The 17108-nt window shown below is 33.7% G+C and overlaps 1 protein-coding gene and 1 pseudogene across 1 annotated transcript; both read left to right on the forward strand.

Moving 5' to 3' along the window:
* The first annotated feature begins 2884 nt into the window (after window positions 1-2884).
* Window positions 2885-5574, forward strand: LOC128158010 (uncharacterized). The gene is made up of 2 exons (XM_052820679.1): window positions 2885-2965; window positions 3597-5574. The coding sequence occupies exon 2, from the start codon at window positions 3597-3599 to the stop codon at window positions 5322-5324; it is 1728 nt and encodes a 575-aa protein (XP_052676639.1). The 5' UTR covers window positions 2885-2965; the 3' UTR covers window positions 5325-5574.
* Window positions 5575-12103: 6529 nt separating this feature from the next.
* On the forward strand, window positions 12104-15230 carry LOC128158011 (carbohydrate sulfotransferase 1-like; annotated as a pseudogene).
* The last annotated feature ends 1878 nt before the right edge of the window (window positions 15231-17108 follow it).

Raw genomic sequence — 17108 nt, forward strand, 5'->3', positions numbered from 1 at the left:
ATTAAGCTATATATTGGGACCAAATCAACGCACTTCTAAAAAAAATTCAAAGTGCGTTAAATTTTACACCAAGTGAACACACTAAGTTGGTAAAAAAAAATCAAAGCGCGTTATGAAGGTTCATCAACATTTTTTAGTATTGAGACTCTTAACGCACTTTGAAAAGATAAGTATAAATCACAAATTCTGGAATTAAATTTCTAATTTGTAGATAGGATGATGATCTGTTAACACCAGTTAATATACTTTCCCGTATTTGAGAACGGGGGTGGAGGGAGGGGGTTAACCAAAGATACAGGTCAATTATCAGTGCATCATTTAACTGATTACCCATCATTTTCCTTCCAAAACATTTGATATTCAGCAAATTGGAGTACTATTAGTAAACGTTTAAGATCGGAAAAAGAAATGTGCTAGGTTGTAAATTAAGTGCATGCAGTGATATTGAAAAAACGAGCTGGCCAAACCATAATGTATCCATTGGTATGTTAAAGAATCTATATGCGTTTTAACATAAGCTCTCTTCAGGCACGTAGCATCGTTTCTGAAAGTAGGGGGGGGGGGCAGACTCATCCAAAAAATATTGACAAGCAAAAAAAAAAAAATAATATAATGAATAGGTTACTTTTTCACTTCAATTTCACTGTTATTTCCTCATTTTCAATTCAATTTTCACATGGTCGCGCTGCTGATTAAACCTTGTGTACAATACCAATACCGATAACATGTACTATTTACATGTACCGTTTCGTCGGAAGCAAATTGAAAGGGGGTGGGTGCTAGACTTATCCCGAAAACCCCCCCAAAAATGAATAAGTAGATAACCAAATAAAACACATAACATAAAAACGTATTCGCCAGCCGTTCATTAAAATCCTAAACCGTTGGTGGGGGGGGGGGGGGGGGGTAGCATTACAGGCATTGTGAGTTGGTTTACCACAAGACACCCCCCCCTCCCCCTATCTCTCCGTTCCGACATCTAAATGAGTGAAATGCTATGGTTGAAAATCAAAAGATGAATTGACTGTCTTCAGTTAACGTCCCTTACTTCAATATTTGTCTATAACATTAACGAGGTTAAGAGGGTTCGATGGTCGTGATCATATTTATAGACTGTATTTATCTCCTTTAGAAGAAGAGCTCTATATAAAGATGTAGAAAAATACCCAATTTTAAAGGTAAAATGTATGAGTTTTTTTTAAACTAAATAATAGCTTATAGCTAAACATATCATATCTTAAAATTTCATGCAGATCTGAAGGTGAAGTTTATTGACCATCCAGCCTCCCTAGAAGGAAAGTGGAACTCCTAGGATGGGTGACATTTTATATTTTAGTTGATGTATGAAAACGGCATTATCATTATAAAAAGAAAAATGAACAAATGTGAGAAATGCATGTTATTCATACATGGATCTTAATGAATAAACAATACATATTATTTTACATTCTTGCTCTGTCTAAAGGACATGAGAACCAGGCTAATATTTTAAATACCTTCTCAACATATATTTACAAGAAGCATCCATGCATGGGCGGATTTAGAAGGGTAGGGGATCGGGGCGGACATATCCCCCTAATCAAGACAATTCAAATATTTTTAAATCACACATTAAAATTACAGAATACATATGTATATGCCTAAGATCCCCTCACCCTGGCAAACAAATTTACCCCAGTCCGGATTTATGGATCCGCCCATGGCATCCGAATCTAATATCCGTGTCAGCTGTTTCAAAATTATTTTACACTCAATTACATTCTACATCTAGATGTAAACTTTTCAATGAGTTCATGAGTTATGTTATTTGCACTTAAAGTCTATGTATGTGCGTGTAGAGAATGTATATACATTTGACATGTATATGATTTATTAAAGTTTACAACATACTGGTCAATACATTATATATACTATGGTGACTAACTTGTTTACGCCCAACATCCACGGACCTACATGTATAGTGGGAGACAGACAGAAACGTACGTACTATCGTTTATGAAAGTGGGGTCATCAGCCTCATTCAAACAATCAAGACAACCCAAAAAATTGAAGGAAATTCTCAAACTCTGAAAATTTTGAAAAATCCTTATCAATTGCGGGGGGGGGGGGTCAGTTATCTGTTTGCTTCAATTTTATGAATGATTTTCTTACGTTCACTTCCATTTACCACATGCCCGCAAAAAGAGTGCAAGGGGGGGGGGGGAGGAACACCATTTTAATTCCACTTTTAACATGTAAATTTTGGAAAAATTACTGCAACAGGAAAAAGTTGGGAGCCAGTTTTTGAACTTGCATGACATCGATCCAGTAATGTCGGAAGCAAATTAAAAAGGGGGGGGGGTGGAGGGAGCTAGACTAATCATCAGAAATCTTGACAAGCAAAAAAAAAGCCTAATTCCAAAATTCATGAAATTATTATTTCTAATCTCCGGGTGGGGGGGGGGGGGGTAGTACTAGTAGTATACCTATAACTAAAAAAAAATCTTACCTATGAATTTCTTTTCTAATCACTGCAATATCAGTCTTAAAATTTCCTTATTTTCATTTTAATTCCTTACATTCTACCACAATTGTAGGGTGGGGGCGGATTTCTGATACCTCTATTTGTTGTTGTTGTAAATTTAAGCAATATTATCTTTGCTGCGAGAGAAAATGGGGAGGGGGGGGGGGCTGGCCCTTTCGGTTCCGACACCTATATGATCTATACACCAGTTTACTTTAATTCAATGATGTCATTACAGAGTTCTGATATTATAGTACCCTACATTGAAAATTCAAATACACAGTCACTCTGATTGTTTTATCAAGGTAGGAGGTCAGGAGATTTAAACCTTGTCTCTACATGTACGTACACGACCAGGAAGTAAATTACACAAGTCTCGTATTCTCTCATTCTAATCTAATAGGGCGTGATTCACGCGGTAATGGCTGGTGTAACTTACAAAACGTCACATTGATACACACGGTGAGTTATAAAAATTGTTTTCTATATCGCATTATGGTAAGAAAGATAACATATCCTCGTAATATTGGGCTTACTTCAAGATTATGAATTCGATCAACAATGAATCATTGTTTATAATTGTACTGAACCGAAAGTAGGGGCCATTGTTTGATAGACAAGCATTCTCTACCACTGGCTCAAACATTCACCAATGTTTTAGTTTACCGAAAATGCATACTTTAAATAAACCTGGGTCACAAATAGATGAGACTCACGCTGTTTGAGTTTACTTATAAGTCCATAATTACTTTATTAAGAGAGGTATTATATTATGCGCGAATCTTGAGGGAAGGGAGCGGTCTGGACCCCCCCCCCCCCCTTAAAGAAATTGAAATTAATATGAATTGATTTTATATTTCATGATTGTTGAATTATCAAAGGTATTCCTAAGACACCGCCAAGATTTTGTTTAATGTATGTATTTTTATATGTGCGTGTGGTATGTGTGAGTGTGTGTGTGTGTGTGTGGTGGGGGGGGGGGGGGGGGGTTGGCGTGGTTATGTAGAAATGATTGACTCCTTAATAATATTTAGTAGCAAAATAAAGAAATGTAAAAGCTCCCTCAAACTTTTAAGTACTTTTCTCATTTCAGATGGCATTATCTGAATCCCAAATACCAACTGACGCCCAGCATTATTTGGTGTGTGGCACTGAAGACTGTGAGAAGAACTGTCAGTTTTACTGCAATGACTGTCACCAACAAATGTGTGAACAATGCAGAGATGAACATCAGAAGAATAAGAAAACCAAAAACCATGAAGTAGTCCCTTATAAACAACGCAAACGACCGCTTCCTCTGGAGAAATGCAAAATCCATCCCACAAGAAACATAGAACTTCTCTGTGAGGAATGCCAGATTCCCATTTGTTCTAAATGCACGGGTACAAAAGAACATCGCGGCCATGCGTTTACTGATCTAGAATTGGTCTTTGCTGGAAAATGTTCACACTGTCACATAGAAATTACCAAAATTCGAAGATATTTTGAGCCTACTTCTCAAGATTTGAAAAAGGAAATTGCTAGAGATGTCACAGAAATAAAGAAGATCATGGAGGGTGTAAGAACATCCATGAAGACTGAAGCTGAGTCTGTGAAAAAGCTAGTAAAAACAATTACATCAGATAAAATAGAACAAGTCAACAAAATAGAACAGTCATTATTAGAAACATTAAACGGTCAAAATAAAAAAATAGATGATTACATCAATTATCTAAATGATTTAATCCAGACGTTTTATGGTTACCTATCTCCCTCAAACATAGAACAATTAACATTTGCCCTCAAATCAGAAAACTTGGTCATTAGACCCATACCAGAGACATCCAAACCAGTCCCACCCATATTTACTGCTGGTCAATATAGCAAAGACGATGTCGCAAAACTACTGGGTAGAATAACTTTCCCCAACACTAAACCAGAGAACAGGGAAATAAAGCCCATGGGGACTGCCTTTACACAGTTGAAACCTACAGGGAAACAGAGGAAACAAGACAGAGAGAAATCTGACGTGAAACAAACACTGTCTCTGTCTTCCTCTGTCACCAAGGTCAGGGAGTACACAGTACCAGGTGTTGATCGTGTATGTCATATATCACTGGGTAAATCAGGCAGATTCTGGTTCAGTGATTATGATGGTAACCTTGTCCAAACAGATCTACAGGGGAATCAGCTACAAAAGATACAAACCAGTGGTGAATTAGAAGGCTACCACACAGTCACACAGGACGGGGATCTGATCTATACAGACAAAGTCAACACAGTCATCAATAGGATAACACCGGATAATACAATCACTGAATTCATTAAAACAGGAGACTGGGAACCACTCAGTATACACTCCTCCCACATCAACGGGGACCTACTGGTGGGGATGATGAAGGATGGAGAGGGTAAAGTCACCAGGTACAACAAGACAGGGACAGAAATACAGAACATACAGCGAGACAACAATGGACATGAACTCTATGATCTACCACACTACAACACAGAAAACATCAATGGTGATGTCTGTGTATCAAACTTTGGCAATGCTGTAGTGGTGGTGGATAAATCAGGACAACACAGGTTCTCCTACACAGGTCAGGGGTCAGAGTTTAATCCCTTTGGAATATGTACTGATGTACTCGGTCACATCCTGGTGTGTGATGAAATCAGTAAAACAGTTGATCTCCTGGATCAGGACGGTCAGTTATTGTCTCTACTACTCCCACCACAACAAGGGGTAAAGTGTCCCCGTAGTGTGTGTGTGGACGATGAGAACAATCTCTGGGTGGGACAACGTAACACCAACACAGTGACAGTGTACAAGTATCTACAGTGAACATTATATGTCCATACAATAATTACATGTACATGTATAGGTACTTTGTGTATGTTGTGAGACAATGTAACAACAACACTGTGATAAAGATAGTGTATAATTACTGGTATCTACTGTGTACATAAAAGTACATATTATGTATTATACATATCATTCAAGTCATATATAACCCTCTGTATGTTTATTTGTTATATTTCTTATTAGATTAATGTCATTGCAGAAGAGGTGAATATTAAATATACATTTATCAACAATATTTGTTTTCAAAGTTATTAGAAACTGCTAGTCAATATCTATACAAAAGTCTTTTACATGTTTTTTATAAACAAAGCTAAGTACTATATCTAGTGAATAGGAATAAAGTACATAAGTCTTGAGAAGATTTTCTGAATGATATTTATAAGCATTGATTTCTAAAAAAAAAATTAAACCCATTATCCTATATAGGCATTAATTACTATTAATCCTTTTTTCCACTTTTCTCCATAATCTTGTAAATTTACATGATCTGATTGACAGAGAAAAAAACCCAGACATGGCATTACATGTGTGATAATATCATATTTCAAAGATAGTTCTCTCGTACCACGTCATAATAGATCGTAAACTATTACAAGCAAAAGTCTATCATGGCAGATTTGATTTTTCTGGAATCACGGACTACTAAATTGCTGAAGTTCTATATACATGTAAAGGGTTTTTAAATTTTAAAGTTGGAAAAAAATCCCACATTCTAATGTTAAGAGAGAGAGAGAGAGAGAGAGAGAGAGAGAGAGAGAGAGAGAGAGAGAGAGAGAGAGAGAGCAGGTCTTGCTCCAGGTCTGAAAGCAATCAAATAGAAGATATCATGGAGCCGCATTGCCACACACTGCAAAAATGGTGTATCTAGTGCGCAAAAACGCGCGCTAGTATTAGACTGATTAATCTTATTTATACGCAATATGTATGGAATCATCCGTCCGTATTGTACATGTATCAGGCCGGGAGCTACAGACCTGCTGCAGCAGAGAGAGAGAGAGAGAGAGAGAGAGAGAGAGAGAGAGAGAGAGAGAGAGAGAGAGAGAGAGAGAGAGTTACCTACAGCTGAAACCGGGAAGAGGGGACTGTGGGCTTTATCGTGGTTTGCAAGTCATTCTTTTCGTTTTGGGTAGGCAAATAATTATGTTATGTTTATAAATACCTTCAAGTTGTCGGTAGAGATGTTTAATTCATATTTGGATGGATATTGACAGATAAAATGAAAGCGAGTAATCCTTCTTGGATGGTTTTTCCGAAAAGTATATAATGTTACCATAGGAATATGTATTTTAAGACAGGACTATCGATTATTTAAACAACAAAATGCTCTCTTTAGTGATCCATGCATACGGAATATGAAGCTATATAGTTGTAGGAAGCGACAATGCAGGATAAATTCCGCATGAATCATCAAATAAACCTTTATTACATTTATTTATTGCTTATACATGTATTTACATTTTTCTTTAAAAAAAAATAGAATTGATCGTAGGGTGTACTGAGTAAAATTAACCAAATTATTGTTAACATAAATCTGTACAATAAAAGAAAAGAAAAACCCAAATTTTACCGTGCGGTCTGTGTATTTTTTCTTAGGATACTGAAGGTTTCAACCAATCGATATACGGGGCGCGTAGATGCCAGTCCTGCCAGTATCTAAAAAGCTACGAGCTTCAAATTACAATCAATTTCCGTAAGAAATGTACAACATGTACCCAGGTAATCATGCAAGTACTTGGTGGATGTAAGTATACTTACATACGCAGCTGTAGTATAGAGATATTTTAAATACATGTATAGAAATTAACTACTATAATTGTGCAATTATGTAATATACATATACCCTAGTACATGTATATATATACATCTGTATCGCATCGTACATGTTCCGATTGCAGAAAGCACAATCCGTAAAAGTTAAATGCAACTTCATATCTCAACGAAAAACCCCTACAATACACAAAATACATACATGTACTATAATAAGAATTATTCAAGTTTTTACTTTTAATTAAGGACAGAGGCGACGTTCCTCGGTTTTAGACAATTTTCCTTGATGTATTGTTTCTTCTTTTCTTGCATTTAAACCTGTTAATTCCTGCCCAAAAATTCAGAGTGCATTAACAGGCTAGTTTTGGAGTTAGAACATTTTGTGTTGTTCGTTTAATAACATGAAAGATGCAATTGAACGCATATTCATAAGTCATACTAGCATATGTTTTCAATTGAAACTATTTATTCAAATAGAAACGTTATCATATGACAACATACACTTACACATATGATTTTAAAATTACTCCGTGGAAATTTTTACACTGTGGAAATAGGACAAAATTTAAAAAACATTAGAGGATAGTGATAAAAGTGAAAAAATAAAGGTACACTGTATTCACAGTTTTGTATTTAAATTCAAACTGGGTGCGCACGTATACATCGTTTAAATGAATATGTATACGAATTGATCAAATATTTATAATAATAACATAAAGACTGAAATTATCTGTGATCTAAAATGTACTTAGGATTTTGAATTTCGTTTTAATCGTCAAAATATATACATTGTATAAACGTTCGTATACGTAATCGATTCATGAATACACTGTACATAACACTAACAGCCATTATAACTTTCTATAAATCTTAGAAAACAGGACAGTATTTCTGACACTAAACAAGACCTTACGACTTATCTAACACATGTGTCATCTTTAAGAAATTACTGACACCGGAGGAGGGGGCAGGGGAATATTAGGGGAGCTGCCCGTACCCCCAACATGTTTTGGACAGAAAAATCATAACTTATAGCTAGTTTTTTTTAAAAGCAATAGCATTGAAATAGAAATTACGTTGTATGACTTTGACCGATTAATTTGTGGTTTTTGCATTGCTTTTCAGGATGTTGAATAAGTCTGCTACCATGCACTTTTTACGTTAGGCCTAAGGGCCACATCGCTCACCGAAGCAATAATCAGCATTACAGTATCAAATTCAAACAGAGGCCGTGACCCTTTCTCTGAAGAAACTTGAATTTCCTTTCCCAATGAAGCTTTCTGCCAGTTTCCTTATAACGAAATGTAAAAATGTGAAAGTTTATGACGACGACTACGACAGACAACGGACACATTTTGTCAATGATCAGAAAAACTCACTTGAGCCTTTGGCAACGTGCCTGACTTATTTCTCCTTGTTATAATTATCTAGTAAAGAAAGAGACATACAGTCACCCGCTCAAAAAAAAAAGATTCATTTATTTCTATATTCATATATAGATTGTTTTACAATATGCATACAAGTATATATTTCAATCATAGCATAATGGTATTTGTAAAATACATGTAGGTATGCTGTCCCTTTTAAATAGTTAAAATTCGTCCCTATAAAAAATTGAAAGAAATCATTTGTTTCTAACGTAAATCCTTTTAGTTTGACACTTGAGTGTGTTCCGAAGTTCAACATCAAAGTATCCATATATAAATGGGTTTATAAAATGATTGATGAAAACAAAACGTCCGATGAACATCCAAAAGAAAAACTGAACCTCAGAAAAATCCAGATATCGGAAATCTTGCAAAGTGTACCGAAGAACCAAAATGACGAGAGAGGGAAAACAGGAGAGCATATAACAAACGATAATAACAGAGAACATCAGGGACATCCGGGTCACCATCCGCTTCTTCCAGTTCGTCACAGCTCATGATGTACATGTATCTTCACGTGATTCAAATTGGCGGGTTTGGTTCAAATTGTCAGCTTCTCCTTGCAGTGCCGAATTGTTGCCTTGCCCTGACTCATCAGAAAAGTCGGTCTGTGTACTTCCTGTGTATAATCTTTGGCGAAATAGATTGATTATCATAGTACTTATACACTTAACAAAACTTCTAAGTTTTTACCCTGATGAAGAGAATAATTTGAAAATTACGATTTGCAGTACCCGCAACGTTATTTTTTTACACTATAAACGATAGGATATTAGGATTCACGCACGATAGGATAGGATTATCGCACGATAGAACAGTATACACGCACGATCGGATAGGATCGATACACGATTGGAAAGGATAAACGATATCCATGATAAACGTATAATCGCCTTAAACGATTTACACGAATAAACAGATATGGCAGAATTTGAGAAAGAACACGTACGAATACGGATTTACGTGGAATTTCTTTTCAGTAACAATTGCCGAGTTGTTAATCATCGCTGCATCATTCATAAAATGTATAAAAATGACCACTCAATTTTTTTTAGCTAAAACTATGAACTTAAATGATCAATAAACTTTCTGTATTGTTAACATTGTTTTCATTACCGAACACCCTAGTCGACCGCCGCGAATATTTCAGCCCGAGATCAAATTACACGGAAAATACCGGGTTCAATTAATTTTTAGTTGATATTGATAACATTTAAGGAAGGAGTCTTTTCTGGTTTTCGACTTGTCAAACGTAAATTTGGTTAATTATTCATTAAATCAAGATGAAAGGAAATTAAAATAGTATATTTTTCTTTCTTTATATTATCAAAATCTTGGCATAGAAAAAGTAATCATTGTTTAAAATCTAACAAGGACTATATTTTTGGCGTAATATTGGCGTAGGAAAATATCACATGTTTCGCAATTTAGAATTGCTGCAGATTAATGAGTCTGTTTTAGCATTTTTTAAAAATAACATTAATGTTGATTTTTTTTTACTAATGTTAACTAATGATATGATACTTGAGTTTCAGAATATGTTTTTAAATTATGATTTGCCTATCAAATTACATTTTTATAAGCTTTTTAAAGTGCCCATTCTATACATTGATTTTTGTGAAAAAAATCACTAAAATCAGTTTTTCTCTTTTATCAAATGGTCAATATATTAGATTTTCTGTCAATTTATATCTTTATATAAAGTCTCCATTATACATCAAAATCAAAAATATTTTATCATTGGAAGCATAAACAAATTCAACATTTAAGAAAATTAGAGGAAATGCGTGCTAAGACATTCTTATATTCTATCATTTCATTGATGAATAGAATCTTCAAATCTTAAAAAAATGTTTAAAGAACTACAAAGAGCTACACTTATTTTTATCATCCTTTACGTTGAGGAAAAGGGTAGTGACCTTGACCTGACCTTTATGCGAAAACAAAAAGGTAAAATTTGATTAAACTGATAGATTCATTTGGTAATGTGATCCGTTTGACTGTGTCAAAATTTTATGAATTTCTTTTTATAAGAACTATGTTTGATAACGAGAAGACTCAATGTTGATGCAAAATCGGAGGTCTGGTATGCACATTTAATAATAAAACACTTTTGGTGTGTTTGAAATCAGATATATTACAGCTAAATTGGTAGTTGCCACGTATTTCAGGTCCACGTTCACAACGTTTCATGAACAGTTTATAATTTACAGAAATATGTACTAGATTATGGGACATTGATAAGGACATTTATCTTAATGTGACCGAGGTAGCTTTCTATTGGTTGCTCTTTTTTTATTTCATACAAAAAGCAATCTAATTTGAACAAATACACGCCAGATGTTTTATTATAATATTTGCAAAGCTGGCTATATGGTACATAATTGTGTTTCAAAATACTGCCTTGAACAAGTGTAGAAACATATAGCATTAAGTTATCTTTTCAAAACGTTAATTATGGTGTGATATAAATCTATGTATTTGGGTTTGTCAGTTTCCATTACTATACCTATCATTTTTATCCAGTGAGATAGAATATTGACCTAACAACGTAGCCGTGGAAAGAAACGAATAATACAGATTTGACCTTGTGTTGGCATTGTCGTCTCCACAAGCTTGCATACTCATCCGTAAATACTCAGCTAGACATTACGATATAGAAGAGACGCTTCAATATTCCAGTTTTATGAAAACGACAGGTGTTAAAAGCTGGAAACTGTCGAAAATCTATATCAGTTAATGAATGGATGAAAGCTGGTCGATAAAATACATTCAGAATCATATCAAGATAATTTACGGAAACATCTGTTGACCGTTGAAAGGAAAGTGATGGAAATGTTTGTCGAAGGTCCATTTCGATATTTAATTCTCGGATTTTTCGGACTTTTGGGTTTATATTTTACCTTAGAAAGTAAGTTTCCTAAGTGTTCTACACAAGATGTTCTACAAATGTAATTATACATGTAAGATCTCTTCGATGAAACGTATCCTGGTGTTGTACATCATGCCGCCCCCACCCCCAGTATGAAATGTTACTCGGATTTTCCACTCGTGTTATACAGTCATCTACATAGCATGAGCATCTGTGATTTTTATATAGACAATGATTAACTTCTTTTATGCTTTGCGTGTTCCTTGGACTATACTTACGAACAATTACGCATTTGGTATATGTACAATTAGGTACGTATAATCAAATTTGAATATTGTTACATAAAGGCAAATGAGTTAATTTTCTTTTGTTAAGTACAGATATGAACCTTAATAACTTAATAATACTAATACGTAATAAATGCAATATTTTCTCTGATATATACTGTATTATCATATAGACTGACCTGAAGAGTTAACATGTAAACATTATATTCACTATACGGTTTATTGCCACAAACCTAGTTATACCCGAGGCAGCACTAAAGTTATCGCTTAAACTACAGTTGTATATGCATTGTTCAGAATGAATTTTATCATATCGTCCTTAATAAAGACTCTGAACTTTAAAACATTTATGGTTAATAAAATATATTTGACACATATCTAATACAAATTTCATTATGTTTAGGGGAAGTACCAGTGTTTAAAACAAAAGAGATATTGGGCAACAAGCCATTCATTTCAAAAACAAGACCATTACATTTATCTGGTTTGTTTTACAATCATTTTATGGTTCTTTAAATAATAGTTATGTATAGAACATATAATTTGTCTAAATAGTTGCCCGGATTTCAAAAATAATGCACGAACCGGAGTCTACGTGTATGTACAACGAAACACATTGTGTTATTTTGTTGTGACTTTGTGTTTTGACTATAACAGTTGAAATTTGATTTGATTTGCCAAGTTCATTTAGCTGTTACGTTTCAGTGTTGTTTAGACAATAAAGATAATCCCTGTTGAATAAAGCATTTTGTTTGCTTTTTTTAAACCCTGAATTGATTATATTTCAGCATGTTGCTGTACAATCACAGAAAATTACCAAACTTTACTGGGTTTTTTTTTTTCAAGAAATTATATACGATAGTCCTTTCCAAAGCAACTCGATTTCTTTAGCAGAATAAATCGCAATATGATCTTTTAATTTTTTCTAATTAGCGTCATATAAGAATTCATCATGACTGTGGTACATGTAGCGATTCCTAATTACAAAATGTTTAATCATTGACAAGTTGTTCAAAACTTTATTAGAAACTGTCTTTTTGAAGTCCTTGTCACTCTTAAAACTATTCTGGACCAAAATTAAAATTATGCATTAAGTCTTAATAACAACATTTTATATATCTAAAAACTACTAGAAATAATTGAAGTCCGCTATGACGGAATAGGTGGCATACTTGATTGTTGCCCTTAATGTCTTGAGTTCAATTTTTGCTTTTTTAAGATTGTATGTCGAAACACTGGCATGGGCGTGCACTATTAAAGCATAGTATACAATTTATTTGTATTCTATGCGAAAAATAAATAAGTTTTGAATATATTGTGACAAACTTACCAGAATCATAATAATTAAAAGTAATAGTCCATTTATAGACCGATCCCAAGTCTTGCTATTCTTAACATAGACGCTTATGACCCCAAGGACACCACGCCTATGCGACTCGTTGTGGCATACTTCAGTAGCGGATCCACTATGACTGCAGACCTCATACGCCATATTGATGATGACTTCTATATCTTTGAGCCCCTGCACGGCCTCTCCTCGGCGCTTCTTGAATTCAAAAACAAAACAAGCATTCAGTTCCTAAATGGATCTCGAAGGTTTGCCTTTTTCAATTATTTGATTTTAGAAAACTTTGAGAGAGCATTGCTTCATGATTTAACATAATTTTACTGTGAAAATAAAAATATGAACCATACATACATTGTATGTATCACTTTTAATTGTCCTGCATCTTGACAAATGTACCAAATGAAAATTGAACATGTTGTACTAAACAATACAACACCTCACGTTAATAATACTGATATATGCATCTTTTTTAATTTAAGGTATTTTTCAACTGGGGACATTGAAAAAAAAATATCCAGAGATGATATTCAATTGGTTTACCTGTGACTTTAAAGTCCTTGACTTGAATGGTCTAACTAATTCATTAATACCCTCATTTACACCCGAACATTTGGATTACATCACGTGTGTTCGATTATTCCATGGAAAAGTCTCTAGAATGAAGACAGCAAAGAAATGTGTCCATTTGCTGCGCAAACGATGTTTGACCGCCAAAACTCGGACTATTAAAACAATCCTATTCACAATGTCTATGACAGAAAAACTCCTATTTTGGTTACCGGGACTAAAAATTCCTCACTTAATACGAGACCCCCGTGGCATTTTAAATTCTCGCTTCGAGAAAAATGTTGTAGCCATGAATTTACAAGTGGCGGCAGAAGAACTATGTGACCAAATATCTTCAGATGTAACACTATATAATGACATTGAATTATGTTACAAGGATAGAATGACGCGTGTTATCTATGAGGAAATGTGTCAATCTCCATTGATAATAGTTTCCTAGATTTATAGATTTTTAGGATCTCGTTTTACAGACTACCTCAAGGATTACATAGATCAGATCATGAAGGGACCAATTAAACACTGTGGATATTGCACAGATCGAGGAAACGCCCTGGCAAACGCCTACCGATGGCTAACTGTCATTGAGGAGGTCTCTTTGAATATCATTGACCAAAAGTGTTCATTCTTGTACAGTTTGGATATTTTCATTTACAATATGATATTCTGACTGACCTTAAAAATCATGGCAAAACAAGCAAAAGGTAAATCTAAAAAATCATATTTGTTAAGGGATTATATTTGTGTTAAATCCTTGTTTTTTCATTCATAAGTTGACCAATGAACTTTACATTATGATTTTGATTAAACATATCAAATGCATGCAAATACGTATCAGTTAAAAGCAAAGCATTTAAACAGATTGGCATGGACATTTCATCAAAATTAGGAATTTGCAATTTACGTTTGATACTACACTTCATAATTTTGTATGGAACGTCAAAGTATCAAAACCATTTTTGGAAATACGAATATATATAAACGTTTGATTAATTTATGCATATTATTTTCCTTAAAGACTAAACTGGAATTTTGATTATCTGTAAATGATATCCTTTAGAGTTAGATCTGTTTTAACAAGAGCTTGGACTTTCGATGGGATGTTAACGATATAGTTTGGTCATCAAATAAGCTGTCAGATATTGACCTTTCTTCTGATTCGCTAAGAGTAGGGAGGCTCGTTATTATTCATAGGCTATTAGAATCGGAAAGTTTTCCCTATGATTTGCTCTATTGTGTGAAACTGACACTGTTTTAATTGAAATAGACAGCCCTGGTTGAAGTCAGACAATTTTCATTGCGTTATTCAAATCATTGTATTCATATCTAACAGGCAATGACTGGGCAATTAACCATTAGTAGACCGCGCTTTCATCTAATCGGAGTTCGTAACATATTACCCAAAGGTTAAAATAATTTTATTTGTAAGTATTAACAAATTTGAATCAGGATCAATGTAATCTTATTAAAGAAGACCTGAACAAATCAACTAATTTAAACGAACGTGTACATGTAACGTGGTACATTGCATATTTAATGCATGATGATGGATAAAAAAAAATCCTTTATGAAAAATCAAGATGGTATCACCGAAAGGATTTTTTTTAATTTTCCTTTGGAATAAATCGTCATATTTTTGGAACATTCATGCAATATCTTTTTTTTATTTTATCGAGCAACATACGATTATAATTATACTAAACGCGTTGAGTTAAATACTTTTTAACATAAATGTGTGATTGTCTATTTTATTTTATCTCTTTCTTTCATCAAATCGAATCATGCATACAAATAGTTAGATTTCTTTTCTGAATTTTGTAGAATTGAAATAATTAAATATTCAGATTGAATCACTTTTGTATACATTGTATATTCATCTCGAACTTTTCATACCATTTGAATGAAAAATCTCGAGATTTTCGAGGAGATGGATTATGATTTTTAATCCTTATGAGACACGAGGATTTTTTCACCCTGTCGCATGACTCTCTAGACCAATTTGCTAAAATGTTACATAGAATTATCAAATTAAGCTATAATAAAGTACAATATTTTATCTATTTTAAAAATGGTGGTGTTGTTCAAACAGACAGCAAATTGTTTTCTTCTGAATAAAATAGTCCAAACATAACTAAAACTAATTAACACTATTGTCATATACAAACAATTAGTGCGTTCATAAAAATAATGAAGTTTCCTTTTTCAGGTCATGTTTAGTGTATGACAAATATAGTTTCTGTAACAGGGCCTAAAAACCCATCGACCTGTCAAGCCTGTCGATTTCCAAACCTCTCGACATGTCAACTTGTCTACTTTTAGTTCTGGATACACATATGACTTCCCCGTCTACCTTAAACTTGTCGATCTAACTACCTTAAAACCTGTCAATGCGTTGAACTGTTCACCTTAAACTTGTCGATCTAACTACTTTTCAACCTGTCAACTTCTCGACATGTCAGCCAGCAGACCTGTCAACCCGTATATATGCAAACCTATTTACCTTGTCTTGTTAGCTTGAAAGGAAACAAGTTGAATGCTTTAATGATTTTAATGTAAAAACAAAACAACAACTTTTATTATACATATTTATCAAAACTTCAAAAGCTGAAAAGTAAAAACACAATGAATTATTATCATACATGTAACTATTTTTATCATCATACTACACAAATCCTTTAGTTGCGTTAACTTCAAACATAAATTAAAATCAATCTTTTACAAGACTGATTAACAAAAAGATTATAAAACATAAATGTACGTCATGAAAGAAAACAAGTTGAATATCGATTGATTTTAATGTGAAGAAATAGCAATTGAGGTTGTCAGGGCGCGTTCGGCCATTTAATGTCCAAGAACCAGTTTCCCTGACGTCTCTATAACTTGTTTACTTTTTTCGGTAACCACGTGACTTGACTCCATGTGGTGATAGTGTTATCAGTGTTTTAAGATTTTTAATTAAAATGTAATTTATACCTAATTTTTATTAAGCTACTTCATAAATGGTACATGTATTTGTGATGCAATATCCCAGTCTTGTCCAAAGTCAACGAGAAATAACCCAAATTAAACTTCTAAAAAAAACTTCTAACAAATATCTTTGTTATCTTTAAAGATCACATACCATGCACTTACATGCAGTTATTACTCTGTAATATCCAAACAATACCTTAAAAATAATATATTTTTTTTTACTATACCATTGCATATTGCATATTTTCATACAATATACTAATTTTGTTTGTATATCAACTGACAACAAGTGAATTCATTATAATTGAATATTTTCTTTTTAATAACTTCTTATCATTTATACTAAACCTAATAAGACGCGCAAAAATATATCGATATACGGTAACAATTAAAGTAAGACATTTGCATCTCTAACAAATTAAACTATAGGACATAAGCAATTCTGATGTTTAGACCTTTACCCCAAACACGTCAACTTCACAGACTAAGATAGTGGGATGGTTTGAATATGTTAATGTATCTCCCAAA

The sequence above is a fragment of the Crassostrea angulata genome, chromosome 8, assembly GCF_025612915.1.
Source record: "Crassostrea angulata isolate pt1a10 chromosome 8, ASM2561291v2, whole genome shotgun sequence".
NCBI lineage: Eukaryota > Metazoa > Mollusca > Bivalvia > Ostreida > Ostreidae > Magallana > Magallana angulata.

Excerpts from the sequence above, each read along its gene's own strand:
- LOC128158010 (XM_052820679.1), top strand. The coding sequence starts at position 3,597 with ATGGCATTATCTGAATCCCAAATACCAACTGACGCCCAGCATTATTTG.